Raw genomic sequence first — 21079 nt, 5'->3', positions numbered from 1 at the left:
TATATATATATATATATATATATATATATAATTGTTTAAAAATTATGCCAAAAAATAATATATTAAAAAATAATACATCTAATATTTCACTTAAAAACTATCATACATTGGTCATGCTTAGATGCAAAATCATACGCCAAACTTTTGATATCAAATTATGTATTACCGTAATTAATTGATGTTTTGCAATTTTATTGTTTGAGACTTAAAGAGTTTAAGAGATGCCAAAATCAAGATTGGAAACTTGTTTGAAAACCAAAATTATCAAAAAATTGCCCATGCTAAGGTTATGAATTTTTTCAATTTATCTCTATGCCACCCTTCCATAATCATACCCAAATTGACCTGCCTAATTCTAATCACATTCAAATTGCCCTGTCTATTTCTAATCATACTCAAATTAACAACTTCCATTCTTGTTTATATTCAATACTTTCAAGTGATTGGACCCCAATTTTCATAAAATTTTTACATAAAAAATACTACTATATCTAATATACATATATTCATTTTTTTTTTTTACAGTTGGGGCCCCCTAAATTTTGGGGGCCCTGTGCAGTGGCACTGAGAAAACATGCCCAGGGCCGGCCCTGTATTTTTGTTCTTTTCATGTATTTGATTTAGCGTTTTGAATGATTTGTAGTTTTTTATGTTCATTTTAGTTTTTTAAAAGCTTTTCAAAGTTTTGTTTTTTTAATATTTACATTCTTAACTTGGTTTTTCTTACAATTTTTGGTTGTTTTTCCTTTGTCATTTCTAAAATGATTTTCAGAGTTTTCAATTGTATTATAATGATATTCAGCATTTTCAAGTGTTCTCAATGATTTTTAAAATTTATTCGCCAGCATGATTTTAGCACTACATGCTGAAAATATTTTTTTTAAAAGTGTTTTCCTTGTATTATTATCTTTATTATTTGTCCTGGGGGGAACATTATGAACTACCACCATATAAATAAGCAAAGTTGCTATCTGCTATTTTCTTAATATTTGTCACTGTATTATGAGTTGCTTATTTTTTGATTTTCTTTTATAAGTCAATCTGGGAGGGCCAGGTTGGATAGAAAAGTACTTGACGATTATTTCTCTGCAAAAACAGCTGAGGAAATGGAAGTTGAAAGATGTTGTAAGTTATCTTGCCTGCTCAAACAACCTCCAATACAGCTCACTAATAAGATAGTTCTTGCATGATTAAAAAATTTTCCTTTTATGCTCTTATTATTAATTAAATTATTAATAAAGACTCTACATGGGTAGCTTACTAATAAGCCTGCATGATTAAAAATGTTTCCTTTTATGCTACGTTGGTAAAACGTTTGTTCTGTTGTAATTGTCCATTACAAATCTTCAAGTTTTTTTGAACTCTTAAGAATATTACCAAGGGAAATAAGGGTATTGTATATCACTATATTGTTCTTTTATCAATTTAACTTAGATTCTGTTATAATAAATAAATTTATTGCAGCTTTGGGTTTTATCATAGGTTTTGAAATACGTTGCTGTGTGTTGTTCCTTTTCTCATAGTATATTGATATACGAATGAAGATATTATTTGGTGAGTTGCCCTTTGAATTACTACATAAGATTTTTGTAAAACTATCTTATGGGTTTCTGAATGTTACATCAGGGCATGTTTTTGCTTTTGGTGCTGTGTTAGGGTTGGTTTTCCTAGTTGACTTTCTAAAGGGATATATTGATAATCATTTGTATGTACCAATTTGCAACTCTTCCAAGGTAAGAGAGGCTTTATATTGAATTTGTGTTTATGGCGTTAACTGGTCAATATATTTTCATTAGTTACCTTAACTACCAAGATGTTAATGTAATTAATTACGAAATACATACATATTATCCAATAATTTTATGCACTATTGTGATTTCTTATGTAAAATAAATGAAATCTTCTGTGTAAAATGATTGTGAAGAGACCGATCACTGTCTATGAACTTAAAGGTGATTCTACTGTTTTTTTATATGCACTCTGAATGTGTGGATAAATGTGCACTTGAAGGTAAAAAAAATAAAGTTATTAATTATTCTTACAAATTATTTGTAATTTTCACAAATTTTATATGAAATTTAGTTAATACATTGTGAAAAGTGTATAAGAAAATAAACACTGGTCCATAATTGTGCATTTAAAGGTATAAAGATGTACAGTCGATGCACTTTATGCTACCAAAAAAAAGAAGTTATTCAACTTAAGTATTATTGGTGTAATTATTTTTATTTAGTAAATCCTATAAATTTCATTGGAAATCTAGTTATATGTTATTGAGAAAGTAGGTGATGTGTATGTATGTTTATATAAGAGAAGGATTGGGTGGTTTGGTGTATTAGTGTGTATATGATGCATATGAAGTAAGAAAGATAGGGGTGGATATTTTACATGATCTTCACTTCGAGAATTATACAACTGCTTAAAATTTCAATCAATAACTATACTTCTGCTTGACATTTGTCTCCACTGAAAAGCTTTTCCAGTTCATCCTGAATAGGAATATATAGTCATATACACAATATTTTGACATAATTATCGATTAATGCTTTTTAAGTAAATTTATGCCTTCGTTGTTTTTTCTTAATTATACTGCCTGTTTGGTTAATTTTTGTTATGTGTGTTGTGAAAAAAAAAACAATTACCTATTATTTTGGTAGTTTACTATATATGTTTCTTGTTATATGTTACTTCCTCAACCATCATTGTTGAATGTGGGGATATCAACCTCAACATTATTTTCTCCAAAAGCAAAACAGTTAGTAAATTGTTCCAATTTTTATTGATCCAAACCAGCTTCCTTCCAATTTACAATGACTCTAAAGATATGATGAATTTATAGTTACAGAGATAATGTCCCTTTTGACACCACTGATAAAATTTCTTAGATTCACCACCGAATGCCATAGTTTTAGCATTATCTTCATTCACAAACCACAATACATCACTCATTATTCAATTCAAATCCTAAAAACAATTCTTGTGCATTATTGGTACTAATGATTCTAAAAGAAGATGACACATCATGCAATCATGGTACATGTTGATCTCATCCACAACTTCAACACCATCAGCATTTATTGAACTTTGATAAAATTCTGTAATCACTCGATCATTTCCTTTGTTAACATACTTGAATAAGTATTTGATCGATCTATAAACGGGTTGCACTATTCTACATTTAAATGTGCTTTGTACACTATAATTTTAAAACTTTTATAGATTTTTTCTTCTCAAATATAAATAGTTGAATTTTAAAATTTTCTTTCTATCAACTCTGAATGTTTTCTATCTTTATTTAAACTCTATTTTTTCTCCCTATTTAAACTTTATAAACCTAGCTTATACTTAAATTCAATAAATTATTTTTTATTTATTATATTTTCTTCATACCTAAACTATACCAATTTTTTCTCTCTCCTAAACTTTACAATATTCCTCTAAAAATTTGCAATAATATTATTTTTACTTCATTATTGCTTGTTTATTTTGATTTTTTTTCTATGAACATTTTATCCCTAACTTCTAAATTTTCTCTATGAATTTGTCTCCATAACTTTTAAACTTTCTCTAAAAACTTTTTCTCCCTAAATACATAAACAAAAGAACATTTTCATCTATCGTCGAATTTTATTATATGTTTCATAAATCATAATATCCATATAAATACTTGTATATTTTGATTTTTATTCTTTTTATGTTTATATTCGTAATATTTTTTTTATTTACTTTTAACAACAGGCTACTATGAATAGCGAACTACAATTGCAATTTGGGGTTGCAAACAGTTACTGTTCGCAGTCCCAAACTGCTATTGCAAATAATAGCCTTTTGCTTGATACCTAGCTATAAGTTTTTAGTGTTCAATATTGTCATGAATTTCTTATAAAATAATTTTTTATGCTTATTAATACTATATAAGTAATTAGCATATAAATCTCGTCATACTATAGATAAAAAATACTAATGTTAATGTGGGTGAAGAACTATATAATAATAAGAATTTATGACATATTATAGCATGTTTTGTAAGAAAATTATAAATGATAAGAATCAAAATCATTTAAAATTTGTAAGGATGTATTCAATGACTTTTGTAGACTTTTTAAAATAAACAAGTTGATAAAAGTTTATGAATATTTTTTATAGACTTTTAGAGTCTTACTGTCTTATAAAGTTTTAAACGATTCTATAAAAGTTTATTAAAATTTATCATTTTAAAAGTCTACAAAAATCATGATTAAATACACTCCTCTTAATATAAATTTAATAATAGACTAAATTTTTATATGGATTCTAACTTTTAATAAATTTGCAATTTAACGAATTATTCGGGAATATGCTAAATTAATATCAATGTATTTAATTGCAAACTTCAATTGTGATTGACCACCCCACACAATTTAATCTTGGCTCCGCCCAGTGTTTATGATGTGTCCGTATACCAATTATTATTCTGCTAAATCTGAGCAACTTAGTTTGTTAGTATATAACTTTAAGGTTAAATCTCCGTGATTCAATCTCCAGTCCCACCTATTAATTAAGTAATATATGCCAATATGCCATTACCAACATAACCAATCAAATCATGAAGTAGATGCCATCTTTTTGACTACCAAATTTATGTTTGGGCTTCATAAAACTACCTTTGGGCCACGTTCGCCATGGACCATTTTCCTAATGTTTATTGTTAAAAACAAATAATATTGTAAAATGGAAGATTGCTTTCTAACATTAAAAAAAATAAAAATAAAAAATTCCGTTGCCGGGAATCGAACCCGGGTCTCCCGGGTGAAAGCTAGATATCCTAACCGCTGGACGACAACGGAAACATGTTTTGTTGCATCAGTTCATTTTTTATACCAGAAATAATGTTTTTTCACAAAATAAAAAAGAAAAAGATAGAAATTGCGGTGAACGTTGATCGAACACGTAACCTTCATATCTTCAGTCTGACGCTCTCCCAACTGAGCTATCCCTGCAACTTGCTATTGCTCTTCACTTCACCTTAAACATCTGAGCTTTATGCTCGTGACTAGTCGGTCAAATTATACAAACCTATTTAATGCGTAGTCATTGGATTCATTGCATCTTCAAACTGTTGTAAAACACGTCTCTCCACTTTAAATCATTATTTTCATCAAAACAAATCGGTTTCTTTTGAGGAACATGCAAATCATTTAGACTAAAGCGAATATTTAACGCCGGCATTAAGAAAGAAGTCTACAAAATAAGATAACAAACAAATTTCTCATTAAGTTATAAAACAGAGACGATATACCATAATATTAATAACCACTACATACATAAACTTGTCTTATCACAAAATAAATTGTAGAAACCAAACCACTTAATTTTTCACCGCACAAACTACCTACATACACAACAAAGCCTTAAAAACAATTAAGATTATTTTTCAACATAAATTAAACATAGACTCGTCTCTGTTTTCTTGCAACTGAGTTTCGCATCTCACTTGCAATTGCAAGGGTCACATTTGCAGTTATCTCCACACGGGCACCCACCCTCAGTTGCTGCAACCTCCCCTATCATAGATCCCTCAAACTTGCTGCAAACCACAAACAAATCAATGAAATCATGATCTTGAAAAACGATCTAGAAAACTCCAGAAAGAGAAATAGAAAGAAAGAAACATACGTTTTCATGGGAGCAACACCAAGAACAAGGGTCTCCGTAGTAGCAGCGGCCTCAGAATAACTCAGGTCTGGGTACATCTTGCACCTATAAAAGTGATCAACACATTAGTTTGTTTGTAAAAAGAATCCTTTCTTTTTTAAATTTAACATGAAATCTATGCATGTCTTTCAAATCCCAAACTAAATTCATCTTGAATTTTTACTTTCTCACGGGGTCACCTAAAAAGCGAATAAAATTATTTAATAAAAAAATACACAGATCGAGACAACCGCACGGATTTCACGTCGACATAGATAAAACCACCTCGTACGTACGTAAATCCGAGATATCGGAGAAAAGAAGAAGAGAGTAGCTTACCCGCCACAACCGTTGCCGCATTTGCAGGCAGAGCCGCAGCCACAGTTTCCTCCACAGCAAGACATTTTTCACACTGAAGAAGAGAAAGACAAGAAACGACGAATGATTGATGCAAAAGAAAAATCAATGTCTGAGCGATGTTCGGGGCTACAGCCTGACCCATACTTATAGCGTAACGGCTGGGAGAGGGATCGCGCATCACCGTCCACGTGGCGAGAAACAAAAAGCAGTGGCCCCCACTATTATCGGCTGAGAGAGATTGTGTCCGGTTTCGGTTCCACGCGTCTGTCGTTTTGTGCGGTTCTGCACTGTTATCGTGCTCGTTTCGAAGCCAGAAACTCTGTATAGTATGATCATTAATTTATTACAGTAATCATCAAATGCCGTTAAGGGAAAAGATTATTCCGGAAACTAATTAATAAAGATAACATGCACTGTACCCATATTAGACAAATTAAACCATATCTGGTTGGACTATAATTTTTGTATTAAGGTCTCCGGTACTCTCTAGAACAAACTAGTTTTCATGTTTCAACATTTTTATATATATGAATTTTATGTTTTATTATTATAAGAAATAAGATATGTTATGAACAAATGTTACATTGTAACAGAGTTAATAGTACTAAAAAAGATATGTTATTAATATAATGAGATGAAATGTGTCGACTATTTTATTGATTCTAACATTTTTTTTAAATATAAATTTTATGTTAGAATAATAAAAATCATTGGTTCAAAATGAAAGAGCTCAACATCATTGAGAATTTAGTGGAATTAAAAGGTATAGGCGTGCTTTTCTTTTTTAGTCCAGTACTAGTAGCACCATAGTATTCTGATTTCTGAAGGGGCCTACATTTTGTATCGTTTATTTTTAAATCTAAATATCTCCTCAAGATGTTTTATTAAAATTAAAATTGTGATATATGAATAATAATAATAGATGTCTTGTCTAGAGATTTAATTAAATATTTTATTCTCTTGTTTGTTTTTTTGAAAAGCTCAACAAGGAGATAATAATCAGCTCTAAAATAGTATTCTTATCCTATTTCATTTCATTATGGCCTTCTAAAATTTTATTTTATTTTATTGTTCATTTTTTTGAGTGTCTAATTTAAACTTTTTATAGTTCAAGATGTTAATTTTACTTATACAAATAGTTTAAGGTTATATTTAAGCCTTATCCCTACAAAGCATAATTAAAAATACTTTTATCTCAATTAAAAATTTAAATAGATAATTAAACTATATATTTATATTGCATTATATTATATGCTTAGCAAGTATTCTGTGTGATAAGGACATTGTTTAAATCTGTAGATAATAAAAATAAAAGGCGTAATAAAGGAATACATACATAGGGGCGATAGCCGATAGCTCATTCGTGGCGGCAAATTAAAGATTGAGCACACTATCATAACTCAAAAGTGGAGGTGGGATGTGAAAAATTTATACTAGAAAATGACATTTAAAGGGGAAGCACATGCATAAAAGATTTGGTTTTAGACTTTTAGTTATCAATAGACAATAGAGAATAGCCGCATCACGCATTAAAAAATGATAAAAATAAAATTACAATCTTGGTCCTTAAATTATAAGATGAATATAAATTTAGTTAATAGTTTTTTTTTTGAATTGTAAATTTGGTCATTAATTAGTCACAATATTGACTATTTTCGTCCTTCCGAGCTATATTAAAGATTAAAACGTAACTTTCACAAATCACTATTCTAGTATCCCGAATGACAAAAATAAAAAATAAAAATCCACTATTATAACTAATTAAAATTTCCTTCAAAAAAAAAACTAATGAAAAGTCAATTTTATAACTCAAAATAATTATATTAATTAGGGGCTAAATTTACATTTGTTTTATTACTTAAAGACTAAAAGTGTTATTTTGTTATATATATATAAAAAATCCAAAAATAATACTCCATAATATAGTATAATAATTAGGGCATACTTAATCGTTGAAGGTTTTTTCACAATTTTTAAGGTGCTATGTAGCAATAAGTAGGATAGATGGTATGGAAAACAAAAAAGAGAAAAAAAAAAAACGAAAAGCAAACAAATAAAAATAAAAATCTTATTGCTTTTAGGCGCCAAAGGCGCAACAGCAACATAAAAATTCCCATTTTCTCATAGCAGGACCCACAAACATATTTGCAGTAATAAATTTTCCTTAACTTCTCTCTTTTTTCTTCCCCACCTAAGCTCAAAAACTTGAAAAACCCCTCTAAAATGCATTGACAGGGATGCTCTTTGGGGTAGATAACAAGTTGAAAAGAAAGAAACAGTCGAAAAAGGGATGAGCTAAAAGGTGATAGAATTGATTTCTTTCTTGTGAGTAGATTCATGATTCAACAAGTACATATATGAAGGGGTCACAAGATCATAGGAGAATTGAGTTATTTTTATATGATAGTGTAATATATAATACATTCGTACAATTATATCCGTTCCACAAAACATTATAAAGGAATATGTGAATTAGTATTAATCCTTCACTTTTAAAATAATTTTATAATAGAATTTAAATGTTAGCTAGCTAATTAAGTTAGCCTGCATTATATGTGATCCTCCACTGGCGGGTGACCACGACAATGAATTATTGGTTACAATTAATGTGGACTGTGATTTTTTGAAGAAGTATTTTTCATTGAATGTGATGCACGAAGCTCAAGGAATACTGGGGATGGGCAAAATTATTATGAAGGAATTGAAGTGATGGATCATTCATGGTGGGATAGGGTCATAGGGACATATATAGGGTCACCACTCTTTCAAAGGTGCAGGATCATGAAAATAATTCATACTGGAAATTTTCTTTTAAAATGAAACATGCATGTAAACTTGTCACATTCGATCATATTTGTCTTAATGCTTTAAAGAAATACATACAAATTTAAAAAAGAACAATAAAATAAAATTGTTCTGTTTACATTTGTCCTTGACTTGTTTGTTAATTTGTGAATGTTACACGAAAACAAAGAATCATGCAACTATATATATGCCATTGCAATAATACGTGTCCTTAGATTCCAACCAAATGGGTAACAAACAATACAAATGTGACAAAAAGGTTAGGGACAAAGATGCAATTATGTGCTCTTCAATCTCAACTTTTTCTTCCTTTTCTCTTCTACAGAATCATCTAAATAGCTTACATGTCAACTCAGTTAATATTCAGGTGGTAGACTGTGAACAAGTATCATCTAAATTAACAAATAAAGAGTAGTTTTCATTACATTCCTTTTACATGTATATTATACAATAGCATTTTATGAATAAAAAACTTCATGTAGCGGGGATAGCTCAGTTGGGAGAGCGTCAGACTGAAGATCTGAAGGTCACGTGTTCGATCCACGTTCACCGCATATATTTTTGCCGTCCACACTCGGAATTAACGAAACGCAAATTCGCATTTTACTCCCTTGGGTGAAATAAAGGATATGGGCGTGATCCAGTGAGGGACTTCAATTCCCAGGAGGCCCAAAAACAGTTGAAAAATGAGTTCTACCTAACGGCCCATTGCTGAGTCATAAGAAAGGCACCATTCTTGATGATTTGATTGATGGGACTGGAGAGGAGAGTGAATTGAATGATTGAGCCGTGGAGATTTTGGTCAATAACAAAATAAATTATTCGGATTTAGCAGAATAACAATTGATGTGTGGAGGCATGCATGCTAAAATCACACAGATTTGATTTGAATGCCAACATTTTGGTTTGATTTATGAAATGAAATCTCACAAGTATTTTGTGTAGTATAATTCTCTCAATAAGACTATAAAGGAAAAGACTAATGCAAATGACACTTGATGGTAGTTTGTGTTGGACAAGAAATGAAACAAAATGTGCTATAATTATAACAAAAGCGAGAATTTTAAATTGATAAATCAAGGTGTTACGATAGTACAAAATATAATTCATATTCAGAAAATGTGCTTATATTAAAATTAGTAATATTAATAGTTAACAACTTTTTTAAGCAAGCAATAAACAAGTAAATTATTGGACAGGCTTCTCGTTCAAATAAACAAGAAATAATGAGGACCCAATGCTCTTGTCAATGCGTGAACTATACAATTTGTCGATCTTCTAACATTTGTCATTGTATGACCTAACACACTCTTGGATAGTAAACCATTTAAAATAGTTTGCTTGTGCTGCAAATGAATTCCATATTGTGGCTGTATTATAATCAGTGTTTGAATTAATAGAAATACGAAGAGATTAGTTAGCAATTGCGGGGATAGCTCAGTTGGGAGAGCGTCAGACTGAAGATCTGAAGGTCACGTGTTCGATCCACGTTCACCGCAATTAACCTTTGTTTTATTTATGAAAAAAATGAAATACTATCTTTAATATATGTTTAATCGACACTAAGTAAACGAATTCCGTTGTAGTCCAGCGGTTAGGATATCTGGCTTTCACCCAGGAGACCCGGGTTCGATTCCCGGCAACGGAAATTTTTCGTTTTCATTTCCCTTTTTGGGCTAAAGCGCCGGCCCAACATCCATTAATGGACTTGCAAAGTTGGAAATTCTAACTGGCCCAAAAGTGGGTTACGAAGGATATATGCATGCATAATTGCATATATTATATAGATATGCGAATATTTTCATATTTAACTATCTACGTCAATATTTCAACCAATAAATGCAAGATTCTCAAAACCACATATGCCAAAACTAACGCACACTGCAAATACAAAGAAAAGAATCCAAATTCAATTTGAAACAATATTCTCATGTTTGACTTTAGGATGGGAGAATATATTATTTATGTATATATAGAGACGCACTGAAGAAGCGAAAATTAAAGTATAAGAAAATGGGAGTGTCTCCCCACCAAAACATCATGCATATCATATCTTAGTGACTTGCAGCAGGATGGGATAAACAAAACAAGCAACTTGTTTGGTAAATGTTTTATAATATACTATTTTTCTTTAAAAGAAAACCACGAATAAGAATCGTTGTCAGTTTGAGAAGAATATATGACCAACTTTATTAGATATGATTTTACTTTGTCTGGACAAATAGTTGGTTTAGGAAATGCATGGGTTGCGCAGCCTCATCTTCTCTGCTCTTCATCATGTGCCTTTTATTTATCGAAATCCTGACAAGATAAACTAATTTAGGTTGCTCAAACTGATATAATAAGACAAAAAAAAAGTCAGTAAAGTCAACTTTATTGAGTTTTCCATTGCTGTTTATGTACCTTCTAATATAATTATTTTACATTCTTAATTCTTTTGCCACAACAAATCAAACCATGCATTGTCTTTTATTAATAATATAATTTTTTTCTTCAATGATACAAATTTTGCTCTTCTTTTGGTGGGATAATACCTCCCCAAGTTCCCATCATTTTAATAATAAATATATACCTTTGCCCAATATCATATGGTTGCTTAATTTCCTTTGTCTAAATACAATGACAATAATTAAGTTTGAGATACGTTTGACATGGTTATTTTAAGTAATAGTTAAATTTTTTTGGGTGTGTTTGATGAATAAATAAGAATTTTAACATATAATTTTTTTAATTGCTAGTGTATATATATCTAGTAGTTTTGACATAAACTATGAATAATAATAATAATAATAATAATAATAATTATTATTATTATTATTATTATTATTATTATTATTTTGAGTGGAGTCCACTTTTGATTTGAATGGGATCAAATTGGATTCGAACTCTCATAGTTGAGATGTTGAATTTGATATATTATATGATTAAAATGGATAACAAGTGAATGAAAAATTGAATTTCAAAGTGTACCAATAGAGTTGGGAAAATGGAGTTAATAGAAGACTGTTTAATTAGTTTTTAATATATAGCCTTTATCCAACATTGAAAAGTGATATAAGTTTGTACTAGTATACATATAATTCAACATTGGGAAGGGATGCATGTTTGCACTAATATAAATATATATAATTTAACTTTATATGGAATTTGAATTCTATAACATAAAGGTTCTATCATGCGTATTTATTTTGATTAATTTTGTAAATTATGGGAGTTACAAGTTTGAATTTTAAATTTAATTTTTGAATGTCATAAATGTTCATAGATTCTTAATTCGTTATAAATATCTTATGTTGGGCAAAATGTTTAAGAACTCTTAATTCTCCAACAAATATGATTTTTCTTTTCCTACGAAACTCATTCTTCCCTCTAAAATTTTACTTCATATAAAATTTCAAGTTAATTCTATTTTTTGTTCTTCATTTATTAGTGTCAGTCAACTTTTTATCATTTTTTAATCAAAACATCCTTATTTGATCCTAGTATAATTATGGCATGATCATTTTTATCTCCCGCCAAACAAATAAATCATTGAAATGTCATTAAATACAATGACATTTTGACCTTTATATATATATGACCCGCTATATTTTTTAGGTTTATTGTTTTGAAAAAATCTATAATTAAAGACCAAAATTCCCTAGCTTGTATTTAACGAAATTTAAATTATTTTGTTAATAGAAGACAAAAAATGATAATGACACAATAATACTAGGACCAAGAGTGAATGCTTTGTAAAAAAAATGACTAAAAGTATAATGCCACCTAAAAATCTCGGATAAAAAAATAGAATTAACTCTAAAATTTCAAAGTGTTCATTTGTGTTCAAGTTCATTGTATGATTATTTATTTGAGTGTTTGAATAAATTGCAGATTTGCAATAATTCATTGTATCTTGAGAAATTGAATGCTTCAATGCTCCTAGCGTCCTCAATGCAAATCAATTTTAAGAAAAATATAATTTTTACGTCTTAGATTAATTTCGTGAATATCACAATTAGACTGACCAACAATATTCAATATTAATTAATTGTAAACACCTTTTCAATACCAAGAATGAGTATTTACACAACAATATGTCATTAAGCTAATACAAATTAAACACGTAAATATGACATACAACTAATTGATAGCTATAGGTGATGAACCTATTGGACCGTGTGCCAAAATCGTGAAGCTGTGTAAACTCTGGCTACTGAAGGATTGGGAAGTCAATTTTGAGCATACACCACGGGATTCTAATGCTGTTGCAGATTGGTTGGCCAAGATTGCTGTTAGAAGACAATGCGACTGGATTGAGTTCCATGATCCCCCGGAGATTATTAGGGACAGTCTTGAGATTGACAGGGTGTACAAAGCGATCCAAAAGGATAGCTATTAGTTGTACTGGGTAACCCCCTCCCTCCCTCCCAAAAAAAAAAAAAAAAAAACCTTAGATGCGTGCATGACAACAATGCCGACCTATTTTATATTATTGTGATCTTAATTTGAATTACTTTATTTCTATTAGATATGTTGGGGCAATCTATTATGTAAAGACCAAATGACTTATAGGCTAAAAGTGACACTGAATAACTGCAATAACTCTTATAACAATGAAATTGAATATGACGAATCTAATAAGACATGAATAATATTTATAACATAATCAAACACAAATTACTTGTTCGAATATGGAATATAATATTTGATGATTGTATAACTTGAAACTTGAAAGCTGGTGGCTATTACATGTGAAATTAGTTATAAAAAAAAAAAACTTTTCTGCACCTTAATTATTTATACTTAATTTTTCAGTTTGGGATATAGCTAGGAACCTGACAAACGTGGAAGATTCAAGGCAAAATCTCAAAAAGTAGAACTACTAAAACGCCAAGCATATGTTTGATTCGTAACGAAAGTACAATGAAAATGAAAGTGAAGCTGGCAAGAAACTTCATAGAATTGAATTACAACCATATATAGTACCATAGTACTTCGTTCAATTAATTAAGCACAACCGACAATGAATATTTCAAGCAAATCATTTTACACATTTAATAATACAATCCACTCGAATCAAATATTAGTTGTGTTTTTTAATGCGTTCATCGTCGAATACAGATAATGCATTTTTTTAATTATCAAATATAAATTGCTCGTGTGGCTTAATGTTTTGTTAATGTTCGAGAAATGGTTTTATTTCAAAATTTGTAATTCAAATTTGACCGAATTTGAAATTTTATTTTTATTATTTTTAATATTTGAAATTAATTATATAATGATAAAAGAGATTAATTGTATAAAAGATTTTTGTAATGGATAAAAGAAAATACAGAGTAATTTTTTAAAGTCATGTGAAAGTGCGTTCGGTCACTTTAGAGAGAATGCATGAATGGAGAGTAAATAATTATTGATATGGTAGTAGAACTCAATTTTAAAAAAGATTCTATGGGTGCAAATAGCCTAATGCTAGTCATCAATACAAGATATCAACGAATTTAAACAAGAGGAAAGCGCCATGACAATGTTGTAAATATTAAAATCTTTGGTCATGCCCCGTGCGAAGTTTTAAAATGCGCTCGATGGTATGTATATAAAAGTCCGCTCAAGTCCGATGCACTATGAAGCTTCTCAAGGTGCATATCCAAAGTTTGATATTTATGAAATTAACACTATGTTTTTTTTTTTCTTCTTGTTTTAGAGTTGTTAATCATCCTAATTGACAGATAACATTAATCCACATCTTTTTATGTTTCATTTTTCACTAAGGATTCTTATCATTAGATTTATATATATATATATGTATAAATACTCACAACTGAAAATGAAATTGATTATAAAATGATGAAAATGAGTAGTTGTGTCATAGATTATGATGGCGTGGAGTGGATAGTGAGTTGGCTTGGAGATGAGCCAATATGTCATTTTGTATATATTTCACTTTTCATTGTAAAAACCATCAATCTATTTTACAACAAACAAAGGAAATTATCTATATATTTTTGAGTGTTAATTAAGCAATTTGTTGTATTCAAAAAAAAAAAAAAGAGCAATTTGTTGGAAAGAGATTCTTACCAATATAAAACCATTTAGTTTTGAGAAAAACAATATTAATTATATGACATGAAAATCATAAATATTTGTATTGACTTTTGTTTTCAATTGAGTCGACTATGCTGGCTAATTATATGCATGCTATAATCTTTGAATTTGCCATAAATGAACGTAGACAATATATATCAGAGACCAAAAAAGATGAAGACAATTTGTGGGTCTAGATTCTTCACCTTGAATTGTTAGATGAAAAATTGAGGAAACCAAGACATTGAAAGATTATATATATATATATATATATATATATATATATATATATATATGTTTTAGAATTTTTTAAAAAAAAGTCAAGTAATCCTTGTGAGCATAAATATAATATATATAAACATAAATGTGTAGTCCAACTATCAGCTTAGGCTTTTAGTTGGATGGAGCACATAATTCAATTTGGTATCAGAGTCATGCAAAAGGTCATGGGCAATTTGGTATCAGAGCACCGTTGAAGTTTAGGTTTTTTATTTTTATTTTTTAGATGCCAATTGTGATAGAGTGGGTGGAAAAAAAAAAAAGAAAAGATAAAAAGTAAAGAAAATTAATAAAAGCAAAAAAATAAAAGTGTTTTACGCATCTAACTGACACGTGTAGTACACACACCTAGTTGCTACTCGCAGAAGGTGCGCCTAATGCACACCTGCTTGATTGTTTTTTATTTTTCTTTATCAATAGGTTTCACAAAAAATTTGTATTTACTGTATATATTTTTCTCTTCTCTCACTCCCATATTACTTCTCCACCTAAGGAATATGTTCTTTTAAAATAATATAATTTCATTTAAAGCCAAGTTTTAATCAATTATTTTTTACACAAAAAAAATTTACATTGTTCTACTCCCTGGCAAGCGGTTGATGCTTACTTCCATGAACATGACCAACTAATTAAGATTTAAAAATGATACTTCTTTGTAATTGTTTAATTTTCTTGGTAAATATTAGGTAGTAATTTAATTAAATTTTGTTTTTATTTTGTAGTCTCCATCAAGCACTTTATTTCACATATTTTAGTAGAGTTATTAAGGCTTTAGGTACACATTAACTGAATTATTTATGATGGCTGATTAACACTCTTTGGAACAAATAAATTATATTATAGTCAAAGCATTGGGTATTATAATCTCTAAAAATTATATAAAAGTGAATAGTTAGTACCCATTGAATTGTGTGAGGTTGTATATTAGCTTTCTGATTTGAACTGATGAGTTATAAACAATCTAAGTTAGTTTACTTGCATCTAGTCCTTTATTGGCTAGGGTTACAAGGCAAACTTTACCAATAATACACCTTCAAATGTGAGCTTAGCTTTCTCGTAAATCAAACTTAACACATTAAATTATATCACAAAATGGTTTAAAAAAAAAAACTAAGTAGTCCCACTATTTTATTTTTAATATGAGGCGGGTAATATAATTATTTGAACTAGCTCAAGATTGCTCCATTAGGAACGCATTATGCTCGAAATTATAAGTAAAAACTACAATGATTATAATTTAATTAATGACTATATGATAATATGATTATTATAAATATTATACATTAACTAATTAAAAACAACTTTTATAAGTCAATGAGAATAGCACCATAATATATGCACGCACCTTCAAATTTAAAAACACTAAACCGACCACACTCATAAATATATGAAATATAAGAACCGAAGCCTTACTTTATGCTAATGATACATCTTCTTTTATAGCTAGCATAGCTCATTGGGTTAGTTGACATTGTTTGTTTGTTTAATTATTAATTTATTGCACATCTTTCTTTCGTTTACTTTTTAATGGGAAACCATGTTTTGCAGCACCCACTCACAAATCTTTATTGCCATCATATCTTCTTTTTGATTTTGATTTTTTCAATTAATGTATTATATTTTCTAGTAATCATAAATATTATATATATTTTTTGAGTACTATTGACTCTATTACAATGTAGTATCTGTTCATAGCTATATTCTAAATCAAATGAAGCACAAAGAGCCAATATATCTACTTTCTAAACCAAATGAAGTGCCAATATAGCTATTTTCTAAACTAAATGAAGTGCCAATATAATTACTTTCTAAACCAAATGAACCACAAAGAACCAATAATGTCTCCACTAAGGCTCCAACCGTGTGCCACTAGATTACAAGGTCTTTGGTATATATATATATATATATATAATATTATGAAATAAAAATCATGGAACCAATAAATGCATAAACTGTTACATCAACTAAAAAAATATGCTACACGTTACTACTCTTATTTACAGAAGGATTTTTTGGACTATCACCCATACCAAAGTTCCTATTCAAAATAGTCATACTATACTATATTTCTCTATAAAACTTACTCCTCCGTATATAATACGGAGTATTTATTATCTGGCATGATATTATTATATAATTTTTTAGTGTTTAATTATTATTTATATTTTAAACAATTAAATGGATAATCAATAAAAAAAATCTTTTAAATTAATAATATATTACTCCGTAAATAATAAATATTATTGAGTGATTTTAATAAAAAAAATTTTGCATTGGCAAACAAAATTGAAGCTTGAAATTTCATAAAGTCGAAAGTGATCGAATCACGTTAGCCATGATTGACCCCATGCAGAAATGTCAGATGTGCAGCAGCCTTCGTCCGCAGACAGGGCAGCTAGCTCTTACTGGGATGGGTCCATTATATTTTCAATTTTGAATTGTACACTCTTCCATATATCGCTAAAAATGAACTGTATTATTCTAATACCTGTCACGCACGTAACTTAACTAAAAACCAAAAGTCAAATACTTATATTTTTCCGCTATTTGTTTGAGAGTCAAAACATTAATACAGCGGATGGGTGATACATATATATGATTTACCAAATACGGTGGACAATCATCATCCATGAGCGACTATAAAATATGTTGTGACATGCTTATATGTTTTGATGTAAAAAATTTAGACAGTATATGATTTATCAAATTTATCCTATATTTCTCTAAAAACGACATCTTGAATTAACATAAAAAATCTCAATAGTATATAAGGATGGAATTTAGACAATCTTAGCTTCTATTTCTTAGATGTAGTATATTTGATTAAATTTAGTCCTGAATTTTTCTTTTGACAATGATGAAATATGAAAAATTGATATAAACACCTTGCATATTTGAGCAAATTTATTTGACATCAATTGATTGAATACGGAAACAAATTAGTGAATGTCAACTTTTAAAATACACGTATCAACATATTGATGGCGACTAGACCAAATTTATAACCCCCAAACATTTTCCCTAATTATCAACTCAAGTTGGGGCTTTTGACTTTTGGTAACACATCCACACGCTTTGGTTACGCTTCATTCAAAACATCAACAAACGTTATAAATGTCAAAGTCAACACCCCTAAAAGCAATCGAAATTAATAAAAAAGGGAAAAACCCAGCATTGAAAAGGCATCGAATAAAATGGGAAATTAAATTAGAGTATTATTCCAAATATCAAAAGTCAACTCCTTTCTCTCTCTCTCTCTCTGTCATTCGTCTTGTTCTCATCTCCACTTACTTTTTCCACCTTCAACCCAATTTAATTTAAATCCTAAAGCCTTTACACCTTCAAATTCCACTCTCTCTCTCTCTCCCTCTGTGTCTCTTACAGGCGTTTAGGTTTACTGGAGATATATATACACACATACACATTCATATATAGAGGCTAAATGGTCAAATTCTCTTAAAGATTCAATCTTGGATCTTTGGGTGTTTTTCAATGAGCAGCAATCAGCTGTAGAAGTTGTTTTTTGGGTTAAAAGTTTGGATTTTTTTATCTGGGTTTTTGGAGAAATGGGCAACGGAATCGGAAGACTGAACCTGTGTTTCGCCGGAGATGCCGGAGAAATTTCCCGGCGGCGGCACGACATCGCCGTGAACCTGTCGGATCCTCTGGATGAAGGGCTGGGCCATTCTTTTTGCTACATAAAGCCCGACCCATCTTCCAAGACGCAGCCTTTCTCCTCCGACGACTCTTGCTCGTCCGCCACCACCACCATCACCAGCAACAGCTCCATGACGACGGCGTTTCACACAATCTCCGGCGCCTCCATCTCCGCCAACACCTCTACCCCTCTCTCCACGGCCCTCGTCGACCTCGGGCCCTACCACGAAAAGGCGTCGGCTTTCGAGAGCTCTCAGTTCTTCTCCTCCATCCCTCTGCAGCCAATTCCTCGGAACTCCATAGCCTCGGTCCGGTCCGGCCCGATTCCGGGGGTGTCGGCGTTCGGGTCCGGCCCGATTGCGGGCGGGTTCTTTTCCGGCCCGATTGCGGGCGGGTTCTCATCCGGCCCGATCAACTCGGGCCCTTTGGAGAATCAATATGATCATCAGGTCCAAAGGTACAAACCCAAATCCAAGAAATGGAAATTTTTTCATAACCTCAAGAGAGTTTTATCAAACTCTCTATCCAAAGATAATGAAATCAAGAATAGCTATGGGGTTCAGAGCCATTCTGGGAATTGTTTAAGCAGCCAAGCAAGTATAGCTGAGGAAGAAGATGATGGGATGGAGTCCTTTAGGGGCCAAAATGTGCAGTGGGCCCAGGGCAAAGCTGGGGAGGACAGAGTTCATGTTGTGATCTCTGAGGAACATGATCTGGTTTTTGTTGGGATTTATGATGGTTTTAATGGCCCTGATGCCACTGACTTTTTACTGCAAAATCTTTACTCAAATGTCTTCAAGGAACTCAAGGGCTTACTATGGAATGAAAAGCCAGAATCCTCTGAGAATTTGAACATCAATGAGACCATTCTCAAGGAGGATACTGAATTTCAGAATCAAGAATTTGATCAGTTAAGAAGGTTTAGGGAGAAGCTGAATAGCCTAAAGCTAGATGGGATTGGAGCAAATACCAATCACTCAAGTGTCTTGAATGCGATATCCGAGGGGTTGAGGAGAACTGAGGCAAACTATCTGGAGATAACTGATATGATGCTAAATGAGAACCCTGAATTAGCCTTAATGGGATCATGCCTTTTGGTGATGCTGATGAAGGGTCAGGATGTGTACTTGATGAATGTTGGGGATAGTAGAGCTGTTCTTGCTCAAAAACCCGAGTCTGATCACTCGATAGGGAAGACACTAAGCGACGATGCGCTATACAGAGCTATGTCTGATCGCAAACACAATTTGGCATCACACCAACTCACAATTGATCACAGCACTTCTACTAAAGAGGTATATGCAGAAACAAACCTTAAATCATTTCTTCGATTATGGCTATTAGTCTCATTCGTCGTCCATATATGTGAAACCTTAAACATGTGGTTTGCAGGAAGTGAACAGAATTAAGAGGGAACATCCAGATGATTCCTCTGCAATCAAGAATGGTAGAGTCAAAGGTTCCTTGAAAGTTACCCGAGCTTTCGGGGCAGGCTATCTCAAACAAGTATGCAATAAATATTGAGTATATAGAGTGGAGAAGATTCATATGATTGCTTTAAATTTTCTGCATATGCTGACCTTTTCTATCATTTCATCTGTATTTTACAGCCAAAATGGAACAATGCACTTCTTGAGGCCTTCCAAATTGACTATAAAGGAAATTCTCCATACATAAATTGTCTACCTTCACTTCACCACCACAAGCTAGGCCCGAAAGACAAGTTCTTGATCTTGTCCTCGGATGGGCTTTACCAGTATTTCACTAACGCGCAAGCTGTCTCTGAAGTCGAGACATTCATGTCTATATTCCCTGATGGAGATCCGGCACAGCATCTAATCGAAGAAGTAATCTTCAGAGCTGCTAAGAAAGCCGGTAAGGACTACTAACTATACATATATATATGTGTCAAGAACATAACTATAGCAGCCAACACAATCTAATAACTCTGTGTTTCAATGTTGCAGGCATGGACTTCCACGAGTTGCTTGATATACCACAAGGGCAACGAAGAAGGTACCATGATGATGTCTCAATTATTGTTATTTCTTTCGAAGGAAAGTTATGGCAATCATCCATGTAGTTTCGACATACAGATCAGATAGGATCTCGATCAGAGTTGATTTGTTTTTTCTTTTGACCCCATTTTTGCAGTAGTGTTCATAGTAGACTGAGCCTTTGTTCAGATAGAGATTTAAGTTTCTTGATATGGGGATTGTACTTTGCCAATAACCCCTTCCCC

At 31.1% G+C, this 21079-nt stretch overlaps 2 protein-coding genes and 4 non-coding genes across 6 annotated transcripts; 4 read left to right on the top strand and 2 right to left on the bottom strand.

Moving 5' to 3' along the window:
• Window positions 1-4754: 4754 nt before the first annotated feature.
• Window positions 4755-4826, bottom strand: TRNAE-UUC. Its single transcript has one exon. It is a non-coding gene; the product is annotated as a tRNA-Glu (tRNA).
• Window positions 4827-5228: 402 nt separating this feature from the next.
• Window positions 5229-6168, bottom strand: LOC116028545 (metallothionein-like protein type 2). Its single transcript, XM_031270278.1, has 3 exons — window positions 6013-6168; window positions 5656-5739; window positions 5229-5566 (listed from the first exon to the last, which is right to left on the bottom strand). Exons 1-3 carry the CDS (start codon window positions 6075-6077, stop codon window positions 5470-5472), a joined length of 246 nt encoding a protein of 81 aa, XP_031126138.1. The 5' UTR covers window positions 6078-6168; the 3' UTR covers window positions 5229-5469.
• Window positions 6169-9319: 3151 nt separating this feature from the next.
• Window positions 9320-9392, top strand: TRNAF-GAA. The gene has a single exon. It is a non-coding gene; the product is annotated as a tRNA-Phe (tRNA).
• Window positions 9393-10264: 872 nt separating this feature from the next.
• Window positions 10265-10337, top strand: TRNAF-GAA. Its single transcript has one exon. It is a non-coding gene; the product is annotated as a tRNA-Phe (tRNA).
• Window positions 10338-10414: 77 nt separating this feature from the next.
• On the top strand, window positions 10415-10486 carry TRNAE-UUC. Its single transcript has one exon. It is a non-coding gene; the product is annotated as a tRNA-Glu (tRNA).
• Window positions 10487-18415: 7929 nt separating this feature from the next.
• On the top strand, window positions 18416-21044 carry LOC116030411 (probable protein phosphatase 2C 4). Its single transcript, XM_031272656.1, has 4 exons — window positions 18416-20132; window positions 20230-20343; window positions 20448-20712; window positions 20805-21044. The coding sequence occupies exons 1-4, from the start codon at window positions 18747-18749 to the stop codon at window positions 20918-20920; spliced, it is 1881 nt and encodes a 626-aa protein (XP_031128516.1). The 5' UTR covers window positions 18416-18746; the 3' UTR covers window positions 20921-21044.
• Window positions 21045-21079: the final 35 nt, after the last annotated feature.

This window comes from Ipomoea triloba, chromosome 9, assembly GCF_003576645.1.
Source record: "Ipomoea triloba cultivar NCNSP0323 chromosome 9, ASM357664v1".
Classification (NCBI taxonomy): domain Eukaryota; kingdom Viridiplantae; phylum Streptophyta; class Magnoliopsida; order Solanales; family Convolvulaceae; genus Ipomoea; species Ipomoea triloba.
This window is presented reverse-complemented; position numbering and strand designations above follow the sequence as displayed.